Consider the following 27,444-nt stretch of genomic DNA (forward strand, 5'->3'; position numbering starts at 1 on the left):
TTTTCCAAAATGGCTATCTTTCCTCTCCAGCTGCTGAAAGATGTCCTACAGTATTCCATTGATTTCATTCACTTGGAACACTCTTTCCTGGAGCCTTTTGACTTGCCCTCCAGGCCCACATCCAGCTTGGACTCCCCTTCCATCATCCTGGAGATTGCACTTGACTTTTTTTGGCTTGAGACCCCAGTTTCATAGATCCCATCTCTACTTCTTTCTTAGGTTTTTCTCTGGTTTTAGTGGCACATCTTATCTAGTAGCTTCCAGACAAAAAAAAAAAGAATGCAGAGGAAGTAAATTATTTGAGTTCTTTCATGTTGGAAAAACCTTTAGTCTAACCTGAAAATTGACAGTTTGGTTGTAGACTTCTAGGTGAGAAAATTGTTTTTCCCCCAAATTTCAAAGGCATCACTTCAATGTTTTCTTTTTTTTAGTTTATTTTTTATTAGAAAACTGAAATTTACAATGTGTTTATATCACTCACTGACTACATGGCATTTAAAAACAACATCATTAAAGAAAGATAACAAAAATACAAAGTCTTAAAACCTACGGGATATGGAAAACATTATCCACTGAGGCCTTAAATGTAGTAGACTTTACATAAAAAAGAAAAACAGTGAGTATACAAGTATACAGTCAGTTTAAGAAGTTAGCAAGATAAGCAGAATAATCATAAAGGAAGCACCTAATACATACCAGGTATTAATGCAATAAAAATAAAATTGAGAGGCTCAACAGAGTCAAAGCTGCCTTAAAAAGCTGCTCTAAAAAGGGAAACATCAGATAACAATAATCAACAAGAAAAATCTTGCAAATAAACAATATTAAAAATGGGAATTATTCATAGAAGCATTAAGAATATAAATAATAGAAACAACTTTATGCCTATACGTTCGAAGATTAGTTGTCTCCTATACAGGGTTATCGTTACCGTCTTTCTAAATTCCATATATATGTATTAGTATACTGTATTGGAGGTTTTCTTTCTGGCTTATTTCACTCTGTATAATGGGCTCCAGTTTCATCCACTTCATTAGAACTAATTCAAATGTGTTCTTTTTAATTGCTGAGTAATACTCCATTGTGTATATGTACCACAGCTTTCTCATCCATTTGTCTGCAGATGGACATCTAGGTTGCTTCCATATCCTGGCTATTATAAACAGTGCTGCGATGAACATTGGAGTACATGTGTCTCTTTCGATTCTAGTTTCCTCAATGTGTATGCCCAGCAGTGGGATTTCTGGGTCGTATGGCAGTTCTATTTCCAGTTTTTTAAGGAATCTCCACACTGTTCTCCATAGTGGCTGTACTAGTTTGCATTCCCACCAACAGTGTAAGAGGGTTCCCTTTTCTCCACACCCTCTCCAGCATTTATTGCTTGTCGACTTTTGGATAGCAGCCATACTGACTGGTGTGAAATGGTACCTCATTGTGGTTTTGATTTGCATTTCTCTGATTATGAGGGATGTTGAGCATCTTTTCATGTGTTTGTTAGCCATCTGTATGTCTTCATTGGAGAAATTTCTGTTTAGTTCTTTGGCCCATTTTTTGATTGGGTCATTTATTTTTCTGGAATTGAGCGGCAGGAGTTGCTTATATATTTGTGAGATTCTTTGTCAGTTACTTCATTTGCTATTATTTTCTCCCATTCTGAAGGCTGTCTTTTCACCTTGCTTATAGTTTCCTTTGCTGTGCTTTTGATTTTAATTAGGTCCCATTTGTTTATTTTTGCTTTTATTTCCAATATTCTGGGAGGTGGGTCATGGAGGATCCTGCTGTGATTTATCTCAGAAAGTATTTTGCCTTTGTTCTCCTCTAGGAGTTTTATAGTTTCTGGTCTTACATTTAGATCTCTAATCCATTTTGAGTTTTCTAATGTTTCTAATGTTTTCTAATTCTTAGTGCTTCACTGAAAAGTTGGAAAACATTCTCACTTCTGATTCTTTGAATGTGACCTTTTTTTTTCTTTCTCTTTGACAGTTATTCTGTCAGCGTATTGAAGATATTATTCAACTCTCTTCTGGATTTCATTGACACCACTGAGAAGGCAGCTTTTAGTCTAAAAGTCATGGTTTTAAGGGTAATCAGCTTTTTAAATCTGGCTGCTTCTAAGATCTGTGTCTAGATTTGTATATATTTGTGTTTTATCCTGTTTGGTTTGCCTTGGGCTTCTTAATTTGTGGATTTATGTTTTTCATCAATTTTGGAAAGTTGTTAGTGACTATCTCTTAAAATCTTGCTGTTGCCTGAGTCTGTCCTCTCCCTGTGGCATGGCAGTTACTTTTTTGTTAGACTTTCTCATTCTATCTTCAGTGTGTCCTATTTTTCAGTATTTTCAGGTTTTCTATTTCTTTGTGCCTCTGTGCTACATTCTGGATGCTTTTATTAGCTCTGTTTTATAATTTATTAATTGTTTCTCCAGCCATTTCTAATCCACTATTAAAACCATCTATTGAACATTTAAAAACTTTTAAAAATTGTGAAATCTGGCATATGCATATAAAGGTGCAAAAACCTCAACATTTAGTTTAGGAAGTAGTGATAAGGTAAACACACATTTAGCTACCACTCAGATCAAGCACCCTAGCTTCCACATGTTTCTCCCAATCACAATCCCCTTCTCTCGCTGTAGTGGAAATTTCAGGAAGCACTATCCTGATGATTATGCTACTAAAGCCCTTGTGTTTCTTTATAACTTTACTTCCTCTCTATGCATCCCTGAACAACATCATTTCATTTTGTCTGCTTTTGAACTTGATATGATGTGGGAGGAGACGGGGACAACAGAGGATGAGATGGTTGTATGGCATCACTGACTCAATGGGCATGAGTTTGAGTAAACTCTGGGAGTTGGTGATGGACAAGGAAGCCTGGCATGCTGCACTCCATGGGGTTGCAAAGAATCAGACACGACTGTGACTGAACTGAATTGAACTTTATATGAATACAGCCATATATTGTATGGATTCTTCTGTGTTTGACTCCTTTTGTTTAACATTATACTTGTTCATTCATGTTTTCAAGACTGTAGTTCATTTTTATTGCTGTATCTGTGGGTGTGTGCCAAGTCGCTTCAATCGTGTCCAACTCTTTGTGACCCCATGGACTGCAGCCTGCCAGGCTCCTCTGTGCATAGGATTCTCCAGGCAAGAACACTGTAGTGTGTTGCCATGCCCTCCTCCAGAGAATATTCCCAACCCAGGGATCAAACCCGTATCTCTTATGTCTCCTACATTAGTAGGTGGGTTCTTACCACTAGTGCCACCTGGGAAGCTCCATTGCTGTAGTATATTACTGAATATATTACAGTTCACTTACACATTCTTTGATCTATAGACCAGGTGGGTTGTTTCTAGCAGTTGATTATTGGGTATTATTGTACCGGCCTCTCAAGGGTATATCTAGGTATGTTATTGCCAGGCCATTCAGCATTAGTGTGTTAGTCGCTCAGTTGTGTCTGACTCTTTGTGGTGGTCCCATGGACTATAGCTTGCCAGGCTCCTCTAGCCATGGAATTGTCCAGGCAGGAATGCTGGAGTGGGTTGCCATTCCCTTCTCCAGGGGATCTTCCCCACCCAAGGATCGAACCTGGGTCTCCTGCATTGCAGGCAGATTCTTTACCATCTGAACCACCAGGGTACCTGGGCCATTCGGCATGCATGTCTTCAACTTCATGATATTACCAAATGCTTTCCCCAAAGTTTTATACCATTTACTCTCCCACCAGGAGTGATGGAGGGTTCCTGTTGTTTCATATCCTGTCTGAGATTTATTATTGTTAGTCTAAATTTTGCCACTCTGCACGGTGCATAGTGGTATCACATTTATTTTTTAAGATTAAGGTATAATTTTCATAGAATAAAATACACAGAACCAAAATATCTATTACAATATAATCACTCCTGGCTCTCCACTGGGATAGCATTTTCAGATCAAACACAGTCATGAAGGTGTTTTTAGTTAAAAAGTGGGAACAGAACAGAGGCTCCACCTGTCCTGATCACACCTACCTCTCCTAGCTCACCACTGTCCACTCTGCCTTGGTCTCCTGTGTTCCAATTATGCTGTTATGGCCATCTTTATTTTAGAAGTGAGAAATTTGACCCTCTGAGTGCTCAAGGTCTCAGAGTGGTGGCGTCAGGATTTGAACTGTGCTCTGTCTCCAAGGCAGTGTGCTTACTATTATCCCTTTCCATGTAAGAGACTCCTTTGTGTTACAGTAGAACCATCTACCCTGGATGGTCAGCTCTATGAGAGTACGGAATATGTCTGCCTTCTGTCCCACATGGCAGGCTCAGGAATATGTGTTTAATGAATGATTAGGTGAAGGAATGAACCTGTTAGGCTGCAAATCCCCCTGCCTCTCCCTTCTGTCCACCTGGCAGTAGCAATATAGCAAGCTGTATGGGTTGATGGAAATGAGTTTATTCCATGCTTCACAATAACAATAATAAAATGAGATGCGCAGCTGGTAATTCTTTGAAGAGAGGTTCAGGAACAGACAGGGCAGGTGTGGAGGGTGTGCTAGCCACCTGGAGGTCGCAGTGAGGTATGCCATGCCTGTAAAGAATGTCCAGTCTGTGTCGCATGTACTCACACATGTTCTTGCACATGTAAATACATGGAAGGCATGTCCATGGAAGTGCATGTAGGGCATGTAAGTACCTGCTCACACCTAGAAGTATTGTTTAGCATGGAGCAATAATGAGTCTGATTCTCCCATTGTTTGCCTCTTACGGAAGTACCCGTTTTATGATTCTTATCTCCCAATGCAGACAGAATACACCAAAGGCCCAACTGCCACCCTCTCCTCTGGTGTCCCCTCCTGCAGATCCCTGTCATCCAGCGAGGGTGGCCCCAGTGGCCACTCCAGCCTTTCAGATGGGGAACTGACCCGGAACGTACAGGACAGCGTCAAGCACCGTATCCTCTACCTCAGAGCAGCTGAGGGTGGAGAAGGCCAGCCGCGATGAGAACACAGTGGGCTACCTCAAGCTGGTATCCAAGGCTGATCGGCACCAGGTCCCCCACATCTGGTAGGCCTTCAAAAAGGTGAACCGGCAAACCTCTGCCACCATCGCTCAGATCGAGCAAAGGCTCCACCAGTGTCACCAGCAGCTGCAGGAGCTAGAGGAGGGCTGCAGGCCCAAGGGCTTAGTGCTGGGGACCAAAAGCAGCCTGGACAACAACTGCGAGCAGTCCCGTGAGAAGGCTCTGTGTGCAGAGCCCCCCCGGCCACGTGGAAAAGACTGCTTATCCAGCGACCTGTCCACCGTCATCAGACACGTCCCTCTGCAGACTCACTTCCCAGCCTGCCAGCAGCAGAGGTCCTTGGAGAGCAAGTGCGGGGCCCAGCTACGAGCCCTGCTGGGGCAGAAGATGAAGGAAGAGCTGAGAGAGGTGAAGATGGTCCACTTGAGCCTGCAGGGGTCCTACCAGAGCCTCAGGGAGCAGTATCTGACCGACCTGCAGGCACTGGAGTCCCTTCAGGAGGAAAAGTCCAGGTGAGGCGGAGCTCCTGGCCACCTGGTGTTCCTCTCGGAGCAGCAGATGATACATGAGTGGAATCGTCTTGTCTGCCCTGACCCCATCACCTGGGCTCATGTCTAAGTTGAGGCAGAAGCTCCCATGTGGGTGATATGTTCCGAAAATGACCACCTTCCAGGGAATTCTTTCTCTCCTCCCTGGCCCCTAGTGCGGTGGGTTGATTTTATCTTCATCCAAGAGGCTTCCTGGGTGGCTCAGACAGTAAAGAAACAGCCTGCAATGTGGGTGACCTGGGTTTGATCCCTGGGTTTGGGAAGATCCCCTGGAGAAGGGCATGGCAACCCACTCCAGTATTCCTGCCTGAGAAATCCCATGGACAGACGACCTGGTGGGCTGCAGTCCACGGGGTCACAGAGTCCAATACGACTTAGCAACTTGAAACTTTCACTTTTACTTTTAAGACCAGACTAGGGCCCACTAATAGGAAAAAAAAAAAAAGCAAACTCAGTCTCTCAAGGACATCCCCATTTCTGTTGAGCCCTTCTTGGGGTGCCAGCCGTCCTCATAGGTGCCAAACTCCTTTCTCTGAGCCCTGCAGTCACCTTCTGTTTGCATAGGGAAATCCTACCTGCACTGACACTGATGGACCAATCCCTGAAAGGCAGTTAAAGGAGTATGAAGGGGCAACCCACTGTCAAGTAAGGCAGCCAGTCACAATTCAGATTTCTTTTGGGGATGACTTTTTCAAGGTTGTTGTAGTTGTTCAATTGCTGTTGCACCCAACTCTTTGCAACCCCATGAACTGCAGCATGCCAGGCTTCCCTGTCCTTCAGCATCTCCTGGAGCTTGCTCAAACTCATGTCCATCGAGTTGGTGATGTCATCCAACTATCCCATCCTCTGTTGTCCCCTTTTCCTCCTGCCTTCAATCTTTCCCAGCATCAGGGTCTTTTCCAATGAGTCGGTTCTTGGCATCAGGTGGCCAAAGTATTGGAGCTTCAGCTTCATCATCAGTCTTTCCAGTGAATATTCAGGACTGATTTCCTTTAGGATGGACTGGTTGGATCTCCTTGCAGTCCAAGGGACTCTCAAGAGTCTTCTCCAGCACCAAAGTTCAAAAGCATCAATTATTCAGTGCTCAGCCTTCTTTATGGTCCAATTCTCTTTTCAGTGTTGGATTTATGTAAAGCAAGACCAGAACTCAGGACAGTTTTGCATTTCCTTGTATGTTTCCACACTGCCTAGGCCAATGGGACTGTGGTGCTCTAGAAAGTTCTTAACCCATAGCATATTAGTGTCTGCCAGCTGTGCAGGGGAGCAGAGCAAACTACCTTCTCACACAACTCTGTGGGAATTGTGCACGGTTGCACTTCTAAGCCAGCACCTTCCTCACACCAACACTACCACCAGTGAACTGTGAAATAAACTGGCATCGTCTTCAGCCACCAAGATGTTCTGGTCATTGGCTATAGCAGTTAGCCTACCTTGATTAATATACATTAAAAACAAAAAAGCAGGTCCATAGGACTCAGATTTCTTGAGAGAAATGGTGAATGGGCTGAAGAAGACTTAACATAGTCACAGTGACAACAGGGAGCGTGTAGCACTGATCACTTGTACCATTCAGCGCCCACTTTACAGATGGGGAAACAGAGTCTCAGGCACAAGGGCATATGTTCAGCTCAATGAAGTGTCACCTGGTGTCCACAACTGGTCACTACCCAGGCCCCTGCAGTTGTCACATCTTCTCTGGTGTGTCACAAACTGAGGTTTCAAACTGGAGAGTTCTGTGACACTTCTCACAGGTTATATGTATTTTCTTTCAAGAGGGCTATTTTATTTTTCAATTGAGACAAAATTGACAAAGCATAAAGTTATCTATTTTATTTTATTTTTTCTCCAAAACATGTTTATTGGGACGGTTTCCTATTCCTCTTGATACAGGTTACTTTTAATGCTGCTTCTGTCTGCAGGAGCAGCTTTCTGTAAGCCTTGCTTTTCCTCCTGTAGGCTGGCAGAAGACAGTAGGGCAACCAACACACAAAACCACTGTTTGTGAGTTGATCTGACCATATGGACCACAGCCCTGTCTAACTCAATGAAACTAAGCCATGCCGTGTGGGACCACCCAAGACGGACGGGTCATGGTGGAGAGGCCTGACAGAATGTGGTCCACTGGAGAAGGGAATGGCAAACCACTTCGGTATACTTGCCTTGAGAACCCCATGAACAGTATCAAAAGGCAAAATGATAGGATACTGAATGAGGAATTCCCCAGGATGGTAGGTGCCCAGTATGCTACTGGAGATCAGTGGAGAAATAACTCCAGAAGGAATGAAGGGATGGAGCCAAAGCAAAACCAATACCCAGTTGTGGATGTGACCGGTGATAGAAGCAAGGTCCGATGCTGTAAAGAGCAATATTGCATAGGAACCTGGAATGTTAGGTCCATGAATCAAGGCAAATTAGAAGTGGTCAAACAGGAGATGGCAAGAGTGAACGTCGACATTCTAGGAATCAGTGAACTAAAATGGACTGGCATGGGTGAATTTAACTCAGATGACCATTATATCTACTACTGTGGGCAGGAATCCCTTAGAAGAAATGGAGTAGCCATCACGGTCAACAAAAGAGTCCAAAATGCAGTACTTGGATGCAATCTTAAAAACGACAGAATGATCTCTGTTCGTTTCCAAGGCAAACCATTCAATATTACAGTAATCCAAGTCTATGCCCCAAACAGTAATGCTGAAGAAGTCGAAGTTGAATGGTTCCATGAAGACCTACAAGACCTTTTAGAACTAACACCCAAAAGAGATGTCCTTTTCATTATAGGGGACTGGGATGCAAAAATAGGAAGTCAAGAAACACCTGGAGTAACAGGCAAATTTGGCCTTGGAGCACGGAATGAAGCAGGGCAAAGCTAATAGAGTTTTGCCAAGAGAACGCACTGGTCATAGCAAACACCTTCTTCCAACGACACAAGAGAAGACTCTACACATGGACATCACCAGATGGTCAACACCGAAATCAGATTGATTATATTCTTTGCAGCCAAAGATGCAGAAGCTCTATACAGTTAGCAAAAACAAGTCCAGGAGCTGACTGTGGCTCAGATCAAGAACTCCTTATTCAGACTTAAATTGAAGAAAGTAGGGCAAATCACTAGACCATTCAGATATGACCTAAATCAAATCCCTTATGATTATACAGTGGAAGTAAGAAATAGATTTAAGGGACTAGATCTGGTAGAGTGCCTGATGAACTCTGGACGGAGGTTCGTGACATTGTACAGGAGACAGGGAGCAAGACCATCCCCATGGAAAAGAAATGCAAAAAAGCAAAATGGCTGTCTGAGGAGGCCTTACAAATAGCTGTGAAAAGAAGAGAAGCAAAAAGCAAAGGAGAAAAGGAAAGATATAAGCATCTGAATGCAGAGTTCTCAAGAATAGCAAGGAGAGATAAGAAAGCCTTCCTCAGCGATCAATGCAAAGAAATAGAGGAAAACAACAGAATAGGAAAAACAAGAGATCTTTTCAAGAATATTAGAGATATCAAGGGAACATTTCATGCAAAGATGGGCTCGATAAAGGACAAAAATGGTGTGGACCTAACAGAAGCAGAAAATATTAAGAAGAGGTGGCAAGAATACACAGAAGAACTGTACAAAAAAGACCTTCACGATGAAGATAATCACGATGGCGTGATCACTCACCTGGAACCAGACATCTTGGAATGTGAAGTCAAGTGGGCCTTAGAAAGCATCACTGCAAACAAAGCTAGTGGAGGAGATGGAATTCCAATTGAGATATTTCAAATCCTGAAAGATGATGCTGTGAAAGTGCTGCACTCAATATGCCAGCAAATTTGGAAAACTCAGCAGTGGCCACAGGACTGGAAAAGGTCAGTCTTCATTCCAATCCCAAAGAAAGGCAATGCCAAAGAATGCTCAAACTGCTGCACAAGTGCACTCATCTCACACGCTAGTAAAGTCATGCTCAAAATTCTCCAAGCCAGGCTTCAGCAATATGTGAACCGTGAACTTCCAGATGTTCAAGCAGGTTTTAGAAAAGGCAGAGGAACCACAGATCAAATTGCCAACATCTGCTGGATCATGGAGAAAGCAAGAGAGTTCCAGAAAAACATCTATTTCTGCTTCATTGACTATGCCAAAGCCTTTGACTGTGTGGATCACAATAAACTGTGGAACATTCTGAAAGAGATGGGAATACCAGACCACCTGACCTGCCTCTTGAGAAACCTGTATGCAGGTCAGGAAGCAACAGTTAGAACTATACATGGAACAACAGACTGGTTCCAAATAGGAAAAGGAGTACGTCAAGGTTGTATAATGTCACCCTGCTTGTTTAACTTATATGCAGAGTACATCATGAGGAACGCTGGGATAGAGGAAGCACAAGCTGGAATCAAGATTGCTGGGAGAAATATCAATAACCTCAGATATGCAGATGACACCACCCTTATGGCAGAAAGTGAAGAGGAACTCAAAGGCCTCTTGATGAAAGTGAAAGAGGAGAGTGAAAAGGTTGGCTTGAAGCTCAACATTCAGAAAACGAAGATCATGGCATCTGGTCCCATCACTTCATGGGAAATAGATGGGGAAACAGTGGAAACAGTATCAGACTTTATTTTTTTGGGCTCCAAAATCACTGCAGATGCTGATTGCAGCCATGAAATTAAAAGATGCTTACTCCTTGGAAGGAAAGTTATGACCAACCTAGATAGCATATTAAAAAGCAGAGACATTACTTTGCCAACCAGGGTCTGTCTAGTCAAGGCTATGGTTTTTCCAGTGGTTATGTATGGATGTGAGAGTTGGACTGTGAAGAAAGCTGATCACCGAAGAATTGATGCTTTTGAACTGTGGTGTTGGAGAAGACTCTTGATAGTCCCTTGGACTGCAAGGAGATCCAACCAGTCCATTCTAAAGGAGATCAATCCTGGGTGTTCATTGGAAGGACTGATGCTAAAGCTGAAACGCCAATACTTTGGCCACCTCATGCGATGAGTTGACTCACTGGAAAAGAGTCTGATGCTGGGAGGGATTGGGGGTGGGAGGAGAAGGGGACGGCCGAGAATGAGATGGCTGGATGGCATCGCCAACTCGATGGACATGAGTTTGAGTGAACTCCGGGAGTTGGTGATGGACAGGGAGGCCTGGCGTGCTGTGATTCATGGGGTTGCAAAGAGTCGGACACGACTGAGTGACTGAACAGAACTGAACTGAACTGAAAGACAGTGGTAATTTTATAACATCCTGGGCATTTCACATCCATGAAATAGGAATTGGGGCTCTGCACCAGATGCTTCATTTGTGTTTCCTGTTGTCTTCTGGAGAGAGATGAGGGAGATCCTTTTGAGAGGCATGTTCTCATAGGGAGGTTGTCACTGCTGGAAAGGCTAAAATTGCTGATTTTAAAGTGTACAATGGCATTCAGTGCATTCACGGTATTGTGCAATGAAAAGTATTTCTATTAATAATAGTTCCCCAACGTTTTCATCACTCTGGAAAGAGACACTGCCACTCCCCATTTGCTTCCCTCAGCCCCTGGTAACCACCAATCTGTTTTCCATCTCTCTGGATTTATCTGTTCCGGTACATTTCATGTAAATGGAAGCATATATTATATCAGACTTTGTGTCTTCTTTCACGTAGTATAATAATTTTGAGATTTATCCGCATTGCACACAGGAGTGGCTCATTCCTTCTTGTTCAGCAGTGCTCCGTGATGTGAACGCAGTGCATTGACCCATTCATTTGCTACCAGTTGGGGCTGTGAGGAGTAGAGCTACTGTGAACACTATGAGTGTCTTTTTGTGAACATACACTTTTATATGTGGAATTGCCAGATCAACATCTAAAGCAACTTTTCCAGCATGTGCTGTGCTTAGTCGCTCAGTCGTGTCTGACTCTTGGCAACCTCATGGACTGTAGCCCTCCAGGCTCCTCTGTCCATGGGATTCTCCAGGCAAGAATACTGGAGTGGGTTGCCATGCCCTCCTCCAGAAGATCTTCCCAACCAGGAATCAACCTTCCCAACCCAGGTCTCCTGCATGATCGTACCATTTTACATTCCCATTAGGAGTCTGTGAGAGTTTGAGTTGCTGCATGGTCTTGCAATATTTGGTGGTATGGTCAGTATTTGAAGCTTCAGGCTCCTAAACTCAGGTGTCACCTAGTGGATGGGAACTCTAGATTGTGTCACCAAAGCACAGTTTTTTCTCAACCTCAACACTATTGGCATTTTTCACCAGGTGATTCTCTGTTGTAGGAGACCGTGTCACGTGTTGTGGGCTGTTTCGCTGCGTCCCTGTTCTCTCCCCACTAGATGCAGTTGGAGGCCTTTTGTTTGGCCATTCTAACAAAGTATCCCAAACTTAGTGGCTTCAAACAACAGAGATGGATTCTCTCAGTTCTGGAGGTCAGCACGTTGAAGTCAAAGTCAACGTGTGGATGGGGCCGTGTCCCTTCTGGAAGGGTGAATCTATTCCTAGCCTCTCCCAGCTTCTGGGGGCTGCTGGCTTCCTTAGCTTGTGGCCTTGTCACTGCAGTCTTCCAGGCCAGCACCTTCTCCTTCCCTCTGTTCCGTCTTCACATGCCCTTTTACTCTGTGTGTAACCGTTCCCGCTGCCTCCACTTCTAAGGACGTGTGTGATACCACACGAGCTCGGAGGAGTTGCTCTGTCTCTACCAGGTTACCCCATCTGGCCCGCTTCATTCTTCCCACCTCAGTCTCTCCATCTCAGACTTCTCTATGTTTCAGGCTGTTAGGTTCTAGCTCGGTTTGTCAAAGCCCATCCTCAGCTATGAACAAGAATATACTTTCCTGCAGCAGCAATGATGTTTGAGGCCATTTGTATCAGACAGGGTGGTCTTAACAGCTTTGGAAGAATTTGAGGGGTGTTTTGGTTGACCGACCATCATTTTGCCCTCATAAGAGCATTTTCTATGGTGGTGCTTCTACCTCCGTGGCTGTAGGAGCTGGACAGAGAGGAGTCCTTGACCAAGGGAGAGATGTGTCACAAGCCAGGACCCTGCTGTGGCCCACTGATAAGGGGAGATGGAGGGAACAGCCTTATATGTTAATATTGTCTTATTCAACAGTCTCTTCAAGAAAGTGTGTAAGAGTATAGTCATTTGTTCTTAGAAATATATTAATGAAGAATCTGCTTGCTAATTTCATCTTAATGAAGAACATATTCATGAATATACACTTAAACGTGGTAGATATCTTGAATATCCTTGCAGCTCCATCCCATATGCGAATGGAAGGACAGTCATGGGAGAATTTGCTTTCAGGGTGGACACCCCACTCTCTCCCCTTCTCTGTGGGCGATAGTCTCAGTCAGGTTGTCAGACCAATCTCTTCTCAACAGGGAACAAGGCAGAGATTGATGGACTATTCCTTGAAATACCATTGTGAACTGGCTCTTGATGAACTGGCTTCCACAAATGAGTGTTTCAGCTTCTCAGCTGCCTGGGGACCATCTCCATGGCATGCCGGTCAAGTCCCTGAACAGGACCTAACTGAACTGCTCACTTCCCAATTCTTATCCCTGCCTCTACTTCTCTGCAGGGCCCCAGGCCCCCACTGGTATCCAGCGTTGTCACCCTGGCTCTGGTCAGGCCTTCCTCAGCTTTCGTTAAAGAGCCGGAAGCTGCCTGGCCTGTGTCTTTCCAGCCCATCCTTGCTGGTGCCCAAATGAGGGGCCTCAAAGTGTTTTTGACATCATGAAATATTCCAAACCCAGGGAAAGCAGAGAATAACTTGGTCAAGGTTATCTGCCCACCCCCAGCTTTCTCAAATTTTATTCAAATATTCAAATTTTATTTAAGAAATAAAAGCTTAAAAGATGAGTTGCTTGAAACTCTCCCCTTCACCTTCCCCCCTTCTGCCCACCTTGCTATCCTTGTTAAGCACTTAGCTTTTCCAAACGTATTTTTAGACTTTTGCTACTTAAATATGTGGCTGTAAACAACAGGTAGTGATGTTTTGTGTTTTTTTAAAAATAGGTCTACTGAGATATTACTTACATGCCAGAAAATGTACCATTTTAACTGTATGTTTCAACGAGCTTTAGTAAATTTACTGAGTTGTATAACCGTTACCGCAATCCAATTTTGGTTTGTTTTAATAACAGCTTTATTGAGATATAATTGACATCCCATACAATTCACCCATTTAAAGTGTTTTTGTCATATTCAGTGTTTTTATCATATTCACAGAGCCGTGCCATAGTCACCACTGTCTCAGTCTGGGACCCTATCATCCCTCCAGGCAGAAACTCCATCGCTGCTAGCAGTCACTCCCCACCTCCTCCCTCCTCCAGCCTCTAGCAACCATAAATTTGCTTCTGTCTTTATGGATTGGCTTATGTTGAACATTTCCTATCCATGGAATCATACAGTTATGTGGATTTTTGTGACTGTTCCATCCTGATAATCAACAAATGATTTTTAGGGAAGGGCTACTGCACATGAAACACTGGGGTGGGTATATATATATATATATGGAATTTATGGCATATACATGCAGTTTAGATCTCGATTTCTACTTCTCATGTATTGCTATTTTTGTAAAGCCGTTACAAAAGAGTGACTATATATATAAAAGATTCATGAATATCGGTGTGTGTGTGTGGCTGGCTGATGTGCATTTGGGGTGTTCTGAGACAAACCTGGAGGAGGAGGCAGGGTTTGACTGCAGCTTGAGGAGAGAGGAGGAAGGCGTGTTCTGAAGCCACATCTAGTGTTGGCGGAGGACCACTCAGCCCCACATGAGCTTTGAGCAGGGTTGCTCAGGGCCTGTCACTGTCTCTTTTGCTCCCAAGACAAGTGCTGCTGGAAGAACAGGTGAATGGGCACCTGCAGGGGCACCTGAACGAGATTTACCACCTCAAACAGAACCTGGCCTGCACCGAGGAGAGAATGGTCTACCTGTCCTATGAGAGAGCCAAGGAGATCTGGGTGAGCAGCCCTGGGGGACCTTTGTGAGAAATGGCTGATAAGGAGGTGGTGATAGGGACCAGGCCAGCAGAAGATGAGGGAGTCTACTCTGACACCCCCGGAGCCCAGGGAAGGGATCGTGCCTGGCACTATGCCCCTGCTGCACCTGGTCTTTATGATCACACTGCCCTCCCCCGGGGCCGGGGCCGGCTTAGCCAATCTGGGGACTCAGGCACAATCTGCGACTCTCCAGCCCCTGGGCAGCAGGGATATGGGGTCTCAGCTTCACGGTCTTCCTCCTGCAGGAGGTCATGGAGAACTTCAAGAACCGCATGGGCAAGCTTGAGGCTCTGCAGCAGGTGACCCAGCTGGGACTGATGGAGCGCCCACAGAGCTGGCTCCAGGACATCCTATGCCACTTGACGAGCCTGCTGCTGACTCTGGCCACGGTGCTCCTGGTCCTGCTGTCTGGTGCTTGTGCCTGCCCCCTGCTGCTGCTGCACTTGCGTCTGCACGCCTGCACCATGCTCCTGCTCCTTGGTCTCAGCACCCTGGCCTGGCAGAAGCGGCACGCCATTCCTACCCCAGACTGGCAGGCCTGGGTCCCCTCCAGGTGGAGACGGTTTGCCAGGGCCTCTTGGCCTCCATCCAAGGGGCCTTAAAGGGCCTGGCTTCGCTAGCTCCTCCCACCTCTCCAGATGGCCACTGCTCAGCTCTGCCTTCCTGTTCCATCCCTGGCAGCCTGGTGATGCCCACCTGCTTCACGCTTCTCTTTCTCACTTGCAGATAGGAGGCTTATAAAAGATGAACATCTGGAGTACTGCACCCCTCTCTACCCTGTGTGCCCTCCCGTGACCCAGTGACCCAATGCCCAGAGGCTCGGTTGCCCCAAAACGGCAGTGGCAGCCCCTGTGACATGGTTGTTTTTGGCAAAGAGAAACTACAATTATTTCACAGGGATGGAGAAGCAAGGGTGGGGAGGCGGGGTGGATGGGGGCCAAAGCCCTGGAGGTGGGGACAGGTTCCGTTTTCCATTTCCAGGTGAGAGGCAGGTGTTTTCATTTTCGGGGCTGGCAGAGACTCATGCAGGTGACACCGAAGAGACAGATGACGCCTCTGTTTTGGAAACACTGGAGAGTTCAGAGCTGTCATCCACCTTCTTCCCAAAAAGTTGCAAGATGCAGTTTCGAAACTGGCAGGACAGAAAGGGCTATTGAATAGCAGAGCAGGCAGGGCCAGTGTGCTAGGCTAAACACAATGGTGGGGCCCTGTGAGGATAGCAGTCCTTATGTGTCACCTTGATGGCTTAGGAGGCCTGAAGCTGAAACTCCAATACTTTGGCCACCTGATGTGAAGAGCTGACTCATTGGAAAAGACCCCGATGCTGGGCAAGATTGAAGGCAGGAGAAGGGGATGACAGGGGATGAGATGGTTGGATGGCATCACTGACTCAGTGGACATGAGTTTGAGTGAACTCCGGCAGTTGGTGATGGACAAGGAGGCCTGGTGTGTTGCAGTCCATGGGGTCACAGAGTCGGACAGGACTGAGCAACTGAACTGAACTGATGGCTTACACATTCAGAATCTACAAGGAGAATGGAGGAAGGCTCCAGTTACTCCTTGCACAGGTGGATAGTCTGTTCCTGACTATTCGGTTATCTGAATTATCTAATTGACTAGTTGATGGTGACTACTGTGGGCCAAATTGTGTTCCTCCAAAGATATGTTCAAGTCCTAATCCTTGGAGCCTGTAACTGTGATCTTATTTGGAAATAAGTCTTTAGAGATGTGATTGAGGTGCATATTATAATGAGGTCATACTGGAGTAGGGTGGGCCCTCATTCAATGACAGATGTCCTCAAGAAAAGAAGGCAATTTGGATTCAGACACAGAAAAACGCCATGTGAAGGTAAAGGCAGAGATCACAGGGACTCATCTCCAATGCGAGGAACGCCAGAGGTTACAGGTACCTGTCAGGACCTAGGAGAAAGAACCAACCCTGCCCACACCCTGATCTCAAACCAAGAGAGAATAGATTTCTGTTGTTTGAACACCCCTAGCTTGTGGTACTTTGTTATGACAGCCCCACGAAACATACACAGTGACGAAAAATGATCTCAGCTAAGGGGCCAATGTCTGGGAGAGTCTCAGAGGCATTTTTGTGAAAAGGAAAGTGACTGTTGTCTTGTTTCTGTTCTCTCAACAAGGGGCCAGGTGAGGATTAGGTAGGCAAGAGCCCACCTTGTCTCTTCAACCAAGAGTCTTCTGGCATCAGGAGGACTCTGCTCTGTGCTGTGCTGTGCTTAAAGCTCATTTGTGTCCGACTCTTGGTGACCTTGTTGACTGTAGCCCACCAGGTTCCTCTGTCCATGGGGATTCTCCAGGCCAGAATACTGGTGTGGGTTGCCATGAGCTCCTTCAAGGGATATTCCCAATCCAGAAATCAAACCCTGTTCTCCTGTACTGCAGGTGGAGTCTTTACTGTCTGAGCCATCAGGGAAGCCCAAGAATACTGGAGTGGGTAGCCTATCCCTTCTCCAGGGGATCTTCCTGACCCAGGAATCAAACTGGAGTCTCCCGCATTGCAGGCAGATTCTTTACCAGCTGAGCTACCAGGGAAGCCCTCTGCTCTTTGCTACTGAACCCCTAATGGGATGTATGCATTTACCAGATTATATCTCATGACTGAGTTAACAACAATGCTTTGAGAATACAAAGCAGAGGCATTTCCTATATATTTGGGGCCTGTTCTCAACTACCTCTAGCTACCTCCAACATCAAAACTCTAACAAAAACATAATTGTTGAAGTCAGTAACACCAGAATTGGGCTGAGCAGCAGAACAGACTCAGCTGAAGACCCAGCAGATGAGGTTGAGGGATCCATTGGCTACACATTCAGCATCTACATACTGAACACCCACGCTGAACCCATGTGTCCTTGGGGCATCTGCATTAAATCAAAAGAGCAACATTTCATGTCCTTGTGGAGCTCCATTCCAGAAAATTCTCTCTGCATGCAACAGGAAGGGATAACAGTGTGGAAAGGGTGAAAGCAAAGTTCAAAAGCCTGGAGAATCTGGGAACACAGACAGTAGTAGAGGAAGGGGAGCTCCAGGGGGGAGAATGGAAAAGTTCAAGAAAAGACGACAATGGCCTAGGATTCCGCAAACGAAAGTCAAACCTCAGAAGAGACCCATGGGAAAGACAGGAATTGGGGGCCAAGGGGTGAGCTCTGCTCTCAGTGTGAAGTCCTGGGGACTCCATAATGGTGTCGGTCCTATTCGATAACCTAAACAATACCATGGTGAGATGCGAGGCCCCTGGGAGAGTGGTATTCTAACCTGCAGACCTTTCTGATTATCAAACCATATCACATCTACTCGACACCTTACTGGAGTGGACATGATGGATTCGAGGAAGAATAAGGCAAATGGCCCTTCAAAGATGATGGACCTTACAGGTAGGTGATGATGGTCACCTGTAACTTTGCAAGAAGTCTAGGAATCATGGGCAGTTTACTGCTGAGGCTCAATACAGCTTCTGATGGCTGCCATCTGGCAAGACCACAGTATGTCCTGCCTGGACTGACCCACAAAGTTAAGAAGGCCAAAAGTCAGCACAGGCAAGAAGGGCCTCTGTGTCCTTGTCAGAATTAGGGTTTGAATATGGAAAGATTAAGTTCCCAAGAAGAGTTTTATCTGTGAAATCAAGACGCACATACCCAGATTACTTTGTATGCTAGATGCATTCTGGCAATCCTAGAGTGTCTGAGCTCCGGGCTCAGCTAAGGTCAGCTGATGGGATGGGCACGCACACATAGTGCCCTGCAGGAAGTGCCCACTGTCAGGCCCAGACCATAAAAGGATCCAGAGGCTGGGGCTGGGTCACTGGTGCCGAGCCTCCCGGGGTTATTTTCCTGGAGGTCATTTTCAGGCTTCCTGCAGACACACTTCCTGGTGGGAGCCATCTCTGGGCTCTTCCAGGGTCTATCTGCAGTTTGCTCTGCCAACTGTGTGCCTTACCTGGCGGTTCATGAAGACATAGATAATGGGATTGTAGATAGTGGCACTTTTGGCAAAGTAGGCTGGCAGGGCAGCCACCACAGGGTGGAAGGCGTAGCCGGGGTGTGCAGCGGCGAAGCAGGCAAAGAAGGTATAGGGCCCCCAGCAGATACAGTAAGCGAAGATCATCACCATCACCATGCGGGTTACCTCCTTCTCCGCCTTCTGGGTGGACTCAGATTCCTTCTGCTGCTTCGCCACCTGGGGGAGACGGAGAGTCATCCTGGGGACTGAGGGGTATGAGCGGGTATCTCAGGAGATTCCCTGCTGCTGACTTCCCTGGTGGCTCAGATGGTAAAGCGTCTGCCTACAACCCGGGAGACCCGGGTTTGATCCCTGGGTTAGGAAAATCCCCTGGAGAAGGAAATGGCTACCCACTACAGAATTCCCACCCAAAGGAGTGCCTGGCCTGACCAGGGCCCAAGTCCGTGGGACTTAGCTAAGTTGCTTCTGATCCCTGACTGCCAAGGGGTGGGGTGGGGTGGGCAGTGAGAATGGGGAGCAAAGGGAGCCCTCGGGTGGCAGACTTCTGATGCTTTGCAGGTTTTGCTTTGGGTCTGTGGCTAGCTTTCCTCCTCACCCCCCTCCCCAGGGTCAGCTCTGGGTCCCTCCACGAAGAGACGGGGACTGTCCCTGCCCACCCTGAACAGGCAGGGCCAAGGGAGCCTCACGTCTGGTTTGGGGGCAGGAGAGCAGACTGGGCGGTCCCCTGTGGCTCCCCTCTGCCTGAGCTCACCGCTCGGATGGCCAGCCACACTTGCAGGTAGCAGAGCACGATGACGCTGAGTGGGATGCAGCAACACGTGATCATGAGAACGATCATGTACGACTGCGTCCCCGGGTAAGAGCTGCCGCTGAACACATCGGGGCCACATGAAGTCTTCAGGCCGTGGGGCCAGTACCTTCAGAGAAGGGCCGGAAACCCGTGCTGAAATGGGCAGGAAACAAAATCCCCGCCCCGGCACCCCAATGATTTGATTGAGGGTTGTTGGGCTTTTTATTATTATTATTATTATTATTATTATTATGGTGAAATTCACATTACCTGAATTGACTTTTTTTTGCAGTGAACAGTTCAGAGCCATCTAGGACATACACGGTATGGGACAACTGCCGCCTCTGTCTGCTTCCAAGACATTTTTATCACCACCCCCCGAAGGAAGGCCTTTGGTAGGATTTCTGTAAATCCTTCTCCATCTCTGATCTCATTCCACCCCCCCCCTTTTTTTTTTGGTGGTAAAACACACATAGGTGGCTCAGACGGTAAAGCATCTGCCTGCAATGCGGGAGACCTGGGTTCAATCCCTGGGTCGGGAAGATCCCCTGGAGAAGAAAATGGCAACCCACTCCGGTACTCTTCCCTAGAAAATTCCATGGATGGAGGAGCCTGGTGTGCTACAGCCCATGGGGTTGCAAAGAGTCGGACACGACTGAGTGACTTTACTTTCTTTTTTTCTTTACACATAATTAGGAGGTTTGGTGGAGAAGGCAATGGAAAGCCACTCCAGTACTCTTGCCTAGAAAATCCCATGGATGGAGGAGCCTGGTAGGCTGCAGTCCATGGGGTTGCTAAGGGTCGGACATGACTGAGAGACTTTACTTTCACTTTTCACTCTCACACATTGGAGAAGGAAATGGCAACCCACTCCAGTGTTCTTGCCTGGAGAATCCCAGGGACGGGGGAGCCTGGTGGGCTTCCGTCTATGGGGTCGCACAGAGTCGGACACGACTGAAGTGACTTAGCAGCAGCAGCAGGAGGTTTGGTGCATTTGCGATGTTGTGCATCCATCACTAATCTGGTTCTAGAACATTTTCATCATCCCCGTCACATCCCCTTTCTACAAAGGGGAGGCGAGGCACCCTTTTGCCTTAAGAATAGCTGTGAGCCCCTGAGGATTACATGAGCATGTGTTCAACAATCCCAGCTATTGTGGGCATGGGGGCATGAGGAGGGTGACAGACAGAGCCTGGCCCCTATGATGATGGAAGCTTCCCAAAGAAAGAACTTGTTCACCAGCTTGCATCAGAAGACAGAAATGCAGTGGCCTTGTCCCATCACGCCCACTCAAATATCGGAGCTGCTTCCTTGGAAATTTGGGTCTTCCCCCAAATAATCCACTTGATGAGGACACTGGTGAGCTGCGACCCAAGAAGCCTCTGCAAAGGGGGCCCCTTAGCAGGTGCAAGAAAGAGGCCTAGGACAGAGTGAGTAAGACTCTGTTTGCCCAGTGATCCAGTGTGCCCATGGCCTGAGCCTGCAGTGTTCCTCTCTGAACTCTCATGAGCTGCTCCTGTCTAGGAGAAACAGACTTTTGTTGAGGCTTGGAGACCACAGGGCCCACGTGGCAGCCAGGCAGAATCATACAGCCGCAGACCTGGCCTGCTTGAAAGACCCTCAGGAGGAGTCAGGTCTACTCCCACTTCACTCCTGGGGTCACAGAGGCCCAGAGACAGAGAGTGATTTGCCCCAAGGTCTCAAAGTGAACGACGAGTTTGACCCTCCTTGCCCCGTTCTATACACATTGTCTTCCTGGCACCCTGCCTCCTCACCTACTCCAACCAAAGATGGGCGGAGTCGTCCACACAGCAGCCCAGATCCAGGAGAAGGCGATGCCCGCAATGGCCAACTTGGCATCAAATCTAACGTTGCCAAAGGGCTTGCAGACCACCATCCACCTCTCCCAGGAGATGATGGCCAAGGACCAGAGACCGGTGATCCCTTTGGGGCAGAGCAGACATAGGAGGGCTTTGAGTCAACACTTTGCAAGATCAAGAGGGAGAATGCCCCCCACGCGCCCCCCCCACCTACCTGCAAAACCAGATTCTCCAAAAAGTGTTTTCAGGTCCATGAAGCAGCAGGTCTCTTGGTCAGTTTCTTTCTCTAACACCTGTGTTCCCTGTTCCTTTCCTGGTGTGCCTGCAGCCGCCTCCCTTTGCCCTCTCTGGTTCAGTCTCATGGCCCACCTCGCTTCTCGTCTCTTTTATCTGGCCACCAGCCTTTCTCGTGATACTGTCGATGCAAATCCCGATGGCCACGTACACCCCTGAGGCCACACTGAGGTGCCACTGTCCCAGCCAAGGCCAGGAAACAGGACATGTCCGGTGACTGGCACACTCCAGCCGTGGGCATGCCTGCCCTCAGCCCAGGCCTCTCAGCACGGCCCACCTGGCAGCAATCTGCGTGGGATTCAGGATTCCATGAGCCGGGATGGGGCAACAATGTGTTCATTTCCACCAACGTCTGCTGGACACTTGGCCTCCCTTACTCCCAACATGAGTGCAGTAGCGTTAGCAGCACCCATGGCTTGTCACTTTACAGAGGTGCCAGGCATTTGCCCAGACAACTATATTCAATACCACGTTGACCTTTCAGGGCTCTCCGGCCAGATACAGTTGATACTTTCATGGAGTGGTGTCCTGAATACTTCTACAAACTACTTTTAATGTGAACACTTTGAATGAGGGATTGTGTCATTAATTCATGTTTCATACTTCGATAACCGTATTTCAGTATCATCGGCTTCCTTGGGAATCCATGGCCCCCCAAACTGGTGACCTGAGAGCAGACCTTGAACAGTTACAGAGGTGGGATGGACGGGATGGAGGAGCCACTCGAGGGTCCCAGCACCAGCTACCCATGGTGCCCGAAGGATTTGAACTTGGTCAGGTCAGTGAGTGGAGGTGACACCGCCAGTGGCTCAGATCACTGGTCAGGTCCCCTCTCACCTGCCCTACTAATCCTATTGTCTTTCTATGGCTCATCTCTTGAGAATCCAAATTGGAGATCACTGTAGGGCAATGAGACAAACCCAACATAGATGTGGGTGCCAAGGACCCAGGCATGTGAGCAGGTGGCCATAGGAACTTAAAACCAGGAGGAGGCAGCTGCGAGCCTTCGCTACTTTGATGGCCGGGGGCCTGGAGATGGGGTGCACATGCTGACCACTGGGGCCCTCGGGCTCCTTGTCGTCTTCGGTGGATGCCAAGCTGCAACCCCACAGCCCTTGGTTCTCTCCTGGGGATATGTGCCCCCAAGGGGTCCATGTCCTCTTCTTCATAGGCCCCTGGCAAGCAGACCTGGCCTCCCAGCATGCCCCAGCCTTGCCTAGTGCTCAGCGTGCGGTAGATGCCAGCCAGCCCTGGTTTCCTCACATCCTCCCAGCCATTGGCGAGCCTCCTCTCAGTCTCCCCCTCCGATCCCCTCCTCCCCATCTCAGCCTGCCATCCTGGGCCTCCTTCGTCCCTTGTCTGCCCACCCAGCCTCTGGCCACCCAACCAGCCTAGCTGTTGGTGCCCCACCCTACTCGACCACTTGGCGTGACTGCCCTCGCGTCCTTCTGACTCAACATCCAGCTCCCTCATGGCCTCCTCCAGGTCCCAGTCCTCTAAGGACTGACGGCACCATACTCTCACTACCCAGATGCCCGACAGCACAGAGTGACGAACACAGGGGCTTGGCAGCCAATGGAGATCTCAGCAGAGCCATGACCCATGGAGAGATGAGCGATTGGGCTGGGGAAAGGGACATAGGATCTAGTTTCAATATCTTGGGAGCTCTCCTGGGAATTGCTTCCTTGCCAGGGAAAAACTGACACAGGTGAGCTGAAAGAGCACGTGTCCCAGATTTGAGTGGGAGTCTCATTTGGGGTGCCCAGAGGCCTCCTGTGCCACGCTGTTCTGGGATTACGTGGATCTGTCTGTCTCCGTCCATGCCAGCTACATGGTCTCAAACTGAATGTTGCCAGGTCAGGTCTATTTCAGAGCAGACACCTCTAATGGTCCCAGCCCAGCTTCCCCAGCAGGTCTGTCCCCCTTCAAAGATGTGCTGAGCCCGCATCCCACAGCTGCCCCTGACGATTTCGCCACATAACAGTCTCCTTTACATGCAGCAGGCTGGGTCTCCCCTGAACCCAGGCCCCCAGGGGACTTACCACACAAGGAGACAGTGTAGCCCTCCACGACACACAGGGGGTGGCCCAGCACAAAGTAGCCGTACATCTGGTTCACGACACTGATGGTGCTGGCGATGATGGTCTCCGCCAGGTCAGCGATGGCCAAGTTGACCAGGATCCAGTTGAGAGGGTGGCGGAGCTTCTTGAACCTCATGGTGGCTGCCAGCACGAGCCCATTAGTGAAGACGGACGCGATGACCACAAAGCCCATCCAGGCGCTGGTAAGGTGGTACACCCATCTGGGAGCGATGTGGTAATTGGGGCCTTCAAAGGGATCTGGAGGCAGGAGGTACAGAGTGAGCAGAGGACTCGGGCAGCTGCTTCATCACCTGTACGGCCACACCTACCCTCGCCTTTGCAACTGGCCTTTTCCCCTAGCTTTGTTCATCTGCAGGCAACCTTCCCTCGATTCTGTCTCCCAGACCCAAGGCCACGACCTGCTGGAAATGCCTGCATGGGCGTCCTTGAACTTAACAAAGCATCATCCATGCCAGGTATTGCTCCCTGGTCTGAGTTGCCCACCCACTGTCTGTCAGGTCACCCTCTTGGAGTGTGGTTGGCTGCCTCCTTCTCCCCTGAAAGCCCCCCGGTACCCCGATGCTGTTGCCTGTGTGTGCTACACATCATTCTGTCCTCAGATCTTTGCTTGTGGTCTCACTCGTACCCGGGTCCTTGGCTGGTTCATACCATCCAGTCTGGCTTCACTCCCTTGCCTTCCAGGACCTTTTCCAATTCCCCAGCTGAGATTTAACTCCATGTCGGAGCTCTGCACGTGCGTGTCCTGTCTTCCTTGCTGAACTGTGTCTCGTGCATGTACAGTCAGTGCCCCGAGAATGAATGATTGAGGGCCTTTGCTATGGATTGGATTGTGTCCCTTCCAAAAAAAGACATGTGGGAATCATAACCCCCACTCCCTCAGAATGTGACCTTATTTAGAGAAAGGGTTTGTACAGAGATGATCAACTTCTGATGACGTCGCTAGGCTGGCCCTAGTCCAATAGGACTGTGTCCTTACAAAAAGGCAAAATTTGGACACATTCAGGAGAAGATGGCCATGTGAAAATGAAAGCAAGGATCAGGGTGGTGTTTCAGTAGCCAAGGGATACCACGGATTACCACAGATTGTTATAACCCGGGGGAGGGATACCACGAATTTCTGGAGACTACCATAAACTGGGGGAGGGATACTACGGATTACCAGAGACTACCATAACCCTGGTAGTGTTCCCTGGTGGCTGGTTTGGGGGATTAACCACCTGGATGGGTGAGGAAAATCTGATGGTTATCAGTTCTGAGATCTGCTGGAGAAGGGATAGGCTACCCACTCCAGTGTTCTTGGGCTTCCTTGGTGGCTCAGCTGGTAAAGAATCTGCCTGCAATGCAGGAGACCTGGGTTCGATCCCTGGACTGGGAAAATCCCCTGGAGAAGGAAATGGCAATCCACTGCGGTACTCTTGCCTGGAAAATCCCATGGATGGAGGAACCTGGTAGCCACCGTCCATGGGGTTGCAAAGAGTCAAACATGATTGAGCAACTTCACTCACTCACCATAACCCAGGGGAGGGACCTGGAACAGAGTGTCCCTCAGAGCCACCCAGAGGAGCCAACCCTGTCGAGCCCATAATTGCTGGCCTCCTGAACTGGGAGATGATCAATTTCTGTTGCTTAAGCCACCCAGTCTGTGGTGCTTTGCCATTGCAGCTGGAGCAAATGCACACAGAATGAAAATGAGGAGTAGCTTCCCTTTATTATGACAGTGGGTCTACACCTTTCCCTGTTGGAGGGACCTTTCTGCTGCCACCATTTCAGCAGATTACTCAACCGCTAAGTGACAGAAACAGGATGATGGGGAGGGGGGTTGGGCAGAAAAGCATGGGTCAGTCCAGGAACAATCAACTCATTTTCTTCAACAAACAAATTGCAACGACATTCTAAAAGTATGACTTTGCATTTATGTTTTTAAAGAGTCTTTTCTTCTTAGAGTTACCTTCTGAAGATTTACAGAGGAAACAATGTGATGTTTTGGATCTGCTTCCAGAAATCAGCAGGAGTGGTTAGTGGATAGGATAGAGAGGAAATAAGAGAAGTGATGGGAGGGAACAAGTGATGGGTACCCAGTGCCATTATCCTCTCCTATTTTGCTAGACACATGAATTTTTGTAAAAAAAAAAAAATTACAATAAGGAAATCTGGGGCATCGACAAAGCCCCAGGGGCCTCCAGGAAGAGTGTTGTTGGGTCTCCATCAGGAACATTCTGGGGTGAAAACCATCAGGTCAAGGTGAACTTCACGGTTCTCTACCAGTTTGGCTTGGGAACCCTATTGCTGGTCCTGCTCTGGGTGTCAAGGAGCCGGTATGGCTTCTGGAAATTGTGGCAAGTGAGACATTTTTCCCCTGGACTGCAAGGAAATCCAACCAGTCCATCCTAAAGGAAATCAGTCCTGAATATTCATTGGAAGGACTGATGCTGAAGCTGAAGCTCTAATCCTTTGGCTACCTGATGTGAAGAATGGACTCGTTGGAAAAGACCCTGATGCCGGGAAAGACTGAAGGTAGGAGGAGAAGGGAATGACAGAGGGTGAGATGGTTGGATGGCATCACCAACTCAATGGACATGAGTTTGAGTGAACTCCGGGAGTTGGTGATGGACAGGGAGGCCTGGTGTGCTGCAGTCCATGGGGTCGCAAAGAGTCGGACAGGACTGAGCAACTGAACTGAACTGAACTGAGACATTTTTGAAGGAACTGAAGGTCTTCGGTTGGAAGGAGGGACGTGGGGGTGTAGGGGCTGGGGGGTCATTGGCATCTTCAGCTCTCTGACGGGCTGACAGACAAAGCCTTGTGACTGGGCCATGCCCAGGGCTGAATGCCAGCTGCCTCAACAGAGTTTTCTACTGTCTGGTGTGGCTGAAGCACCTCTCCTGAGGAGCCAAGCTAACTTCTTCCCTAGCACATGCCGCCAGGGGCCAAAGACTCCAGGGTGAGCTTGGACAAGACGACCGCCATGGTCTCTTCTATCCTTAGGCTCTCGAAGGCACTCAGCCCCCTCTGGGCCACCCAAGCCTCCCTCTCCAGCTGGCCATCTCTGTTTGACTTTGGGAGATGCAAAGATGAGTTAGGTCCAGGTTCCCTCCCCAGGAAGAGAGCCCCCACATAGACGCAGTGAGGTTGAGGGCAATGAGCGCTCACTAGCAGTCTAGGACAGGGATTCTCAGAGGCTCTGTAAAGCCAATGTGGTTTGAAAATGCACATTTGATATGATGGTGTCCTTAGGGGCTTCCCTGGTGGCTCAGATGGTAAAGTGTCTGCCTGCAATGCGGGAGACCCAGGCTCAATCTCTGGGTCAGGAAGATCCCCTGGAGGAGGAAATGGCAACCCACTCCAGTAGTCTTGCCTGGAGAATCCCATGAACAGAGGAGCCTGGTGTTGGCTACAGTCCATGGAGTCACAAATAGTCAGACACAGCTGAGCAACTTCACTTTCTTTCTTTCTTTTTGTATTCAGAAAGGATCCCCCCATTCATGGCATCATAAAATCTAAGGGGAGCAATGGGGTACAGAAGCTCTCTTGGGTGGCGGGGTGGCCAGCCAGCACCCCACTCGCAGCCACTTGGGCCTGTGTCCCCAGAGGGCCATTCCAGCCAGTCCGACCCAGCCTGCTTGCTCACCTCTGGTGGAGTTGCTGTTGGTGTAGGTGAAGATGCTCCCCTGGGTGCTCTCCTCAAAGTTGGCCTGCGGCTGCCCACCTGCAAGCCTTTGGGGGCCCCACTCATGGGCCATGGCTCTGCAAAGCCCTGTCCCTGATGCCCGCCAGCCCTGGCACTGCCTGGGGGGCCACAGCACTTTATACCGGCCTGTGGGATCAGCCCAGGCCTCCTCACCTTAAAAGCCCCCAAACCCTTCACCATCTGATCTCTTAATTGGGCCTGGGACTTAGACCTCCTCCTCCCCCAGCGCTGGGCCCGCTGGCTCCT

The 27,444-nt window shown here is 48.3% G+C and overlaps 3 protein-coding genes across 4 annotated transcripts; 1 reads left to right on the plus strand and 2 right to left on the minus strand.

Annotated features, from left to right (window-relative positions):
* The first annotated feature begins 4,772 nt into the window (after positions 1-4,772).
* On the plus strand, positions 4,773-15,181 carry TEX28 (testis expressed 28). The gene is given in 4 exon segments (XM_055437695.2): positions 4,773-4,936; positions 4,938-5,507; positions 14,343-14,478; positions 14,763-15,181. Coding segments are annotated over 4 exon segments (1,227 nt in total). The 3' UTR covers positions 15,120-15,181.
* LOC148773538 (small ribosomal subunit protein eS27-like) lies at positions 7,441-10,860 on the minus strand. Of its 2 annotated transcripts, none has more exons than XM_088833717.1 (2): positions 10,730-10,860; positions 7,441-7,554 (listed from the first exon to the last, which is right to left on the minus strand). In XM_088833717.1, the coding sequence occupies exons 1-2, from the start codon at positions 10,820-10,822 to the stop codon at positions 7,441-7,443; spliced, it is 207 nt and encodes a 68-aa protein (XP_088689843.1). In that variant the 5' UTR covers positions 10,823-10,860. The 2 variants fall into 2 exon arrangements, with proteins under 2 accessions (XP_088689843.1, XP_088689842.1); XM_088833716.1 differs by having other exon boundaries at positions 10,748-10,786.
* On the minus strand, positions 15,181-27,250 carry LOC129534822 (long-wave-sensitive opsin 1). Its single transcript, XM_055393303.2, has 6 exons — positions 27,139-27,250; positions 23,451-23,747; positions 21,070-21,238; positions 19,256-19,421; positions 18,481-18,720; positions 15,181-15,649 (listed from the first exon to the last, which is right to left on the minus strand). Exons 1-6 carry the CDS (start codon positions 27,248-27,250, stop codon positions 15,539-15,541), a joined length of 1,095 nt encoding a protein of 364 aa, XP_055249278.1. The 3' UTR covers positions 15,181-15,538.
* Between the last annotated feature and the right edge of the window lie 194 nt (positions 27,251-27,444).

This window comes from Moschus berezovskii, chromosome X, assembly GCF_049115385.1.
Source record: "Moschus berezovskii isolate FMDL1 chromosome X, NW_MosBer_1.0, whole genome shotgun sequence".
Lineage (NCBI taxonomy): Eukaryota > Metazoa > Chordata > Mammalia > Artiodactyla > Moschidae > Moschus > Moschus berezovskii.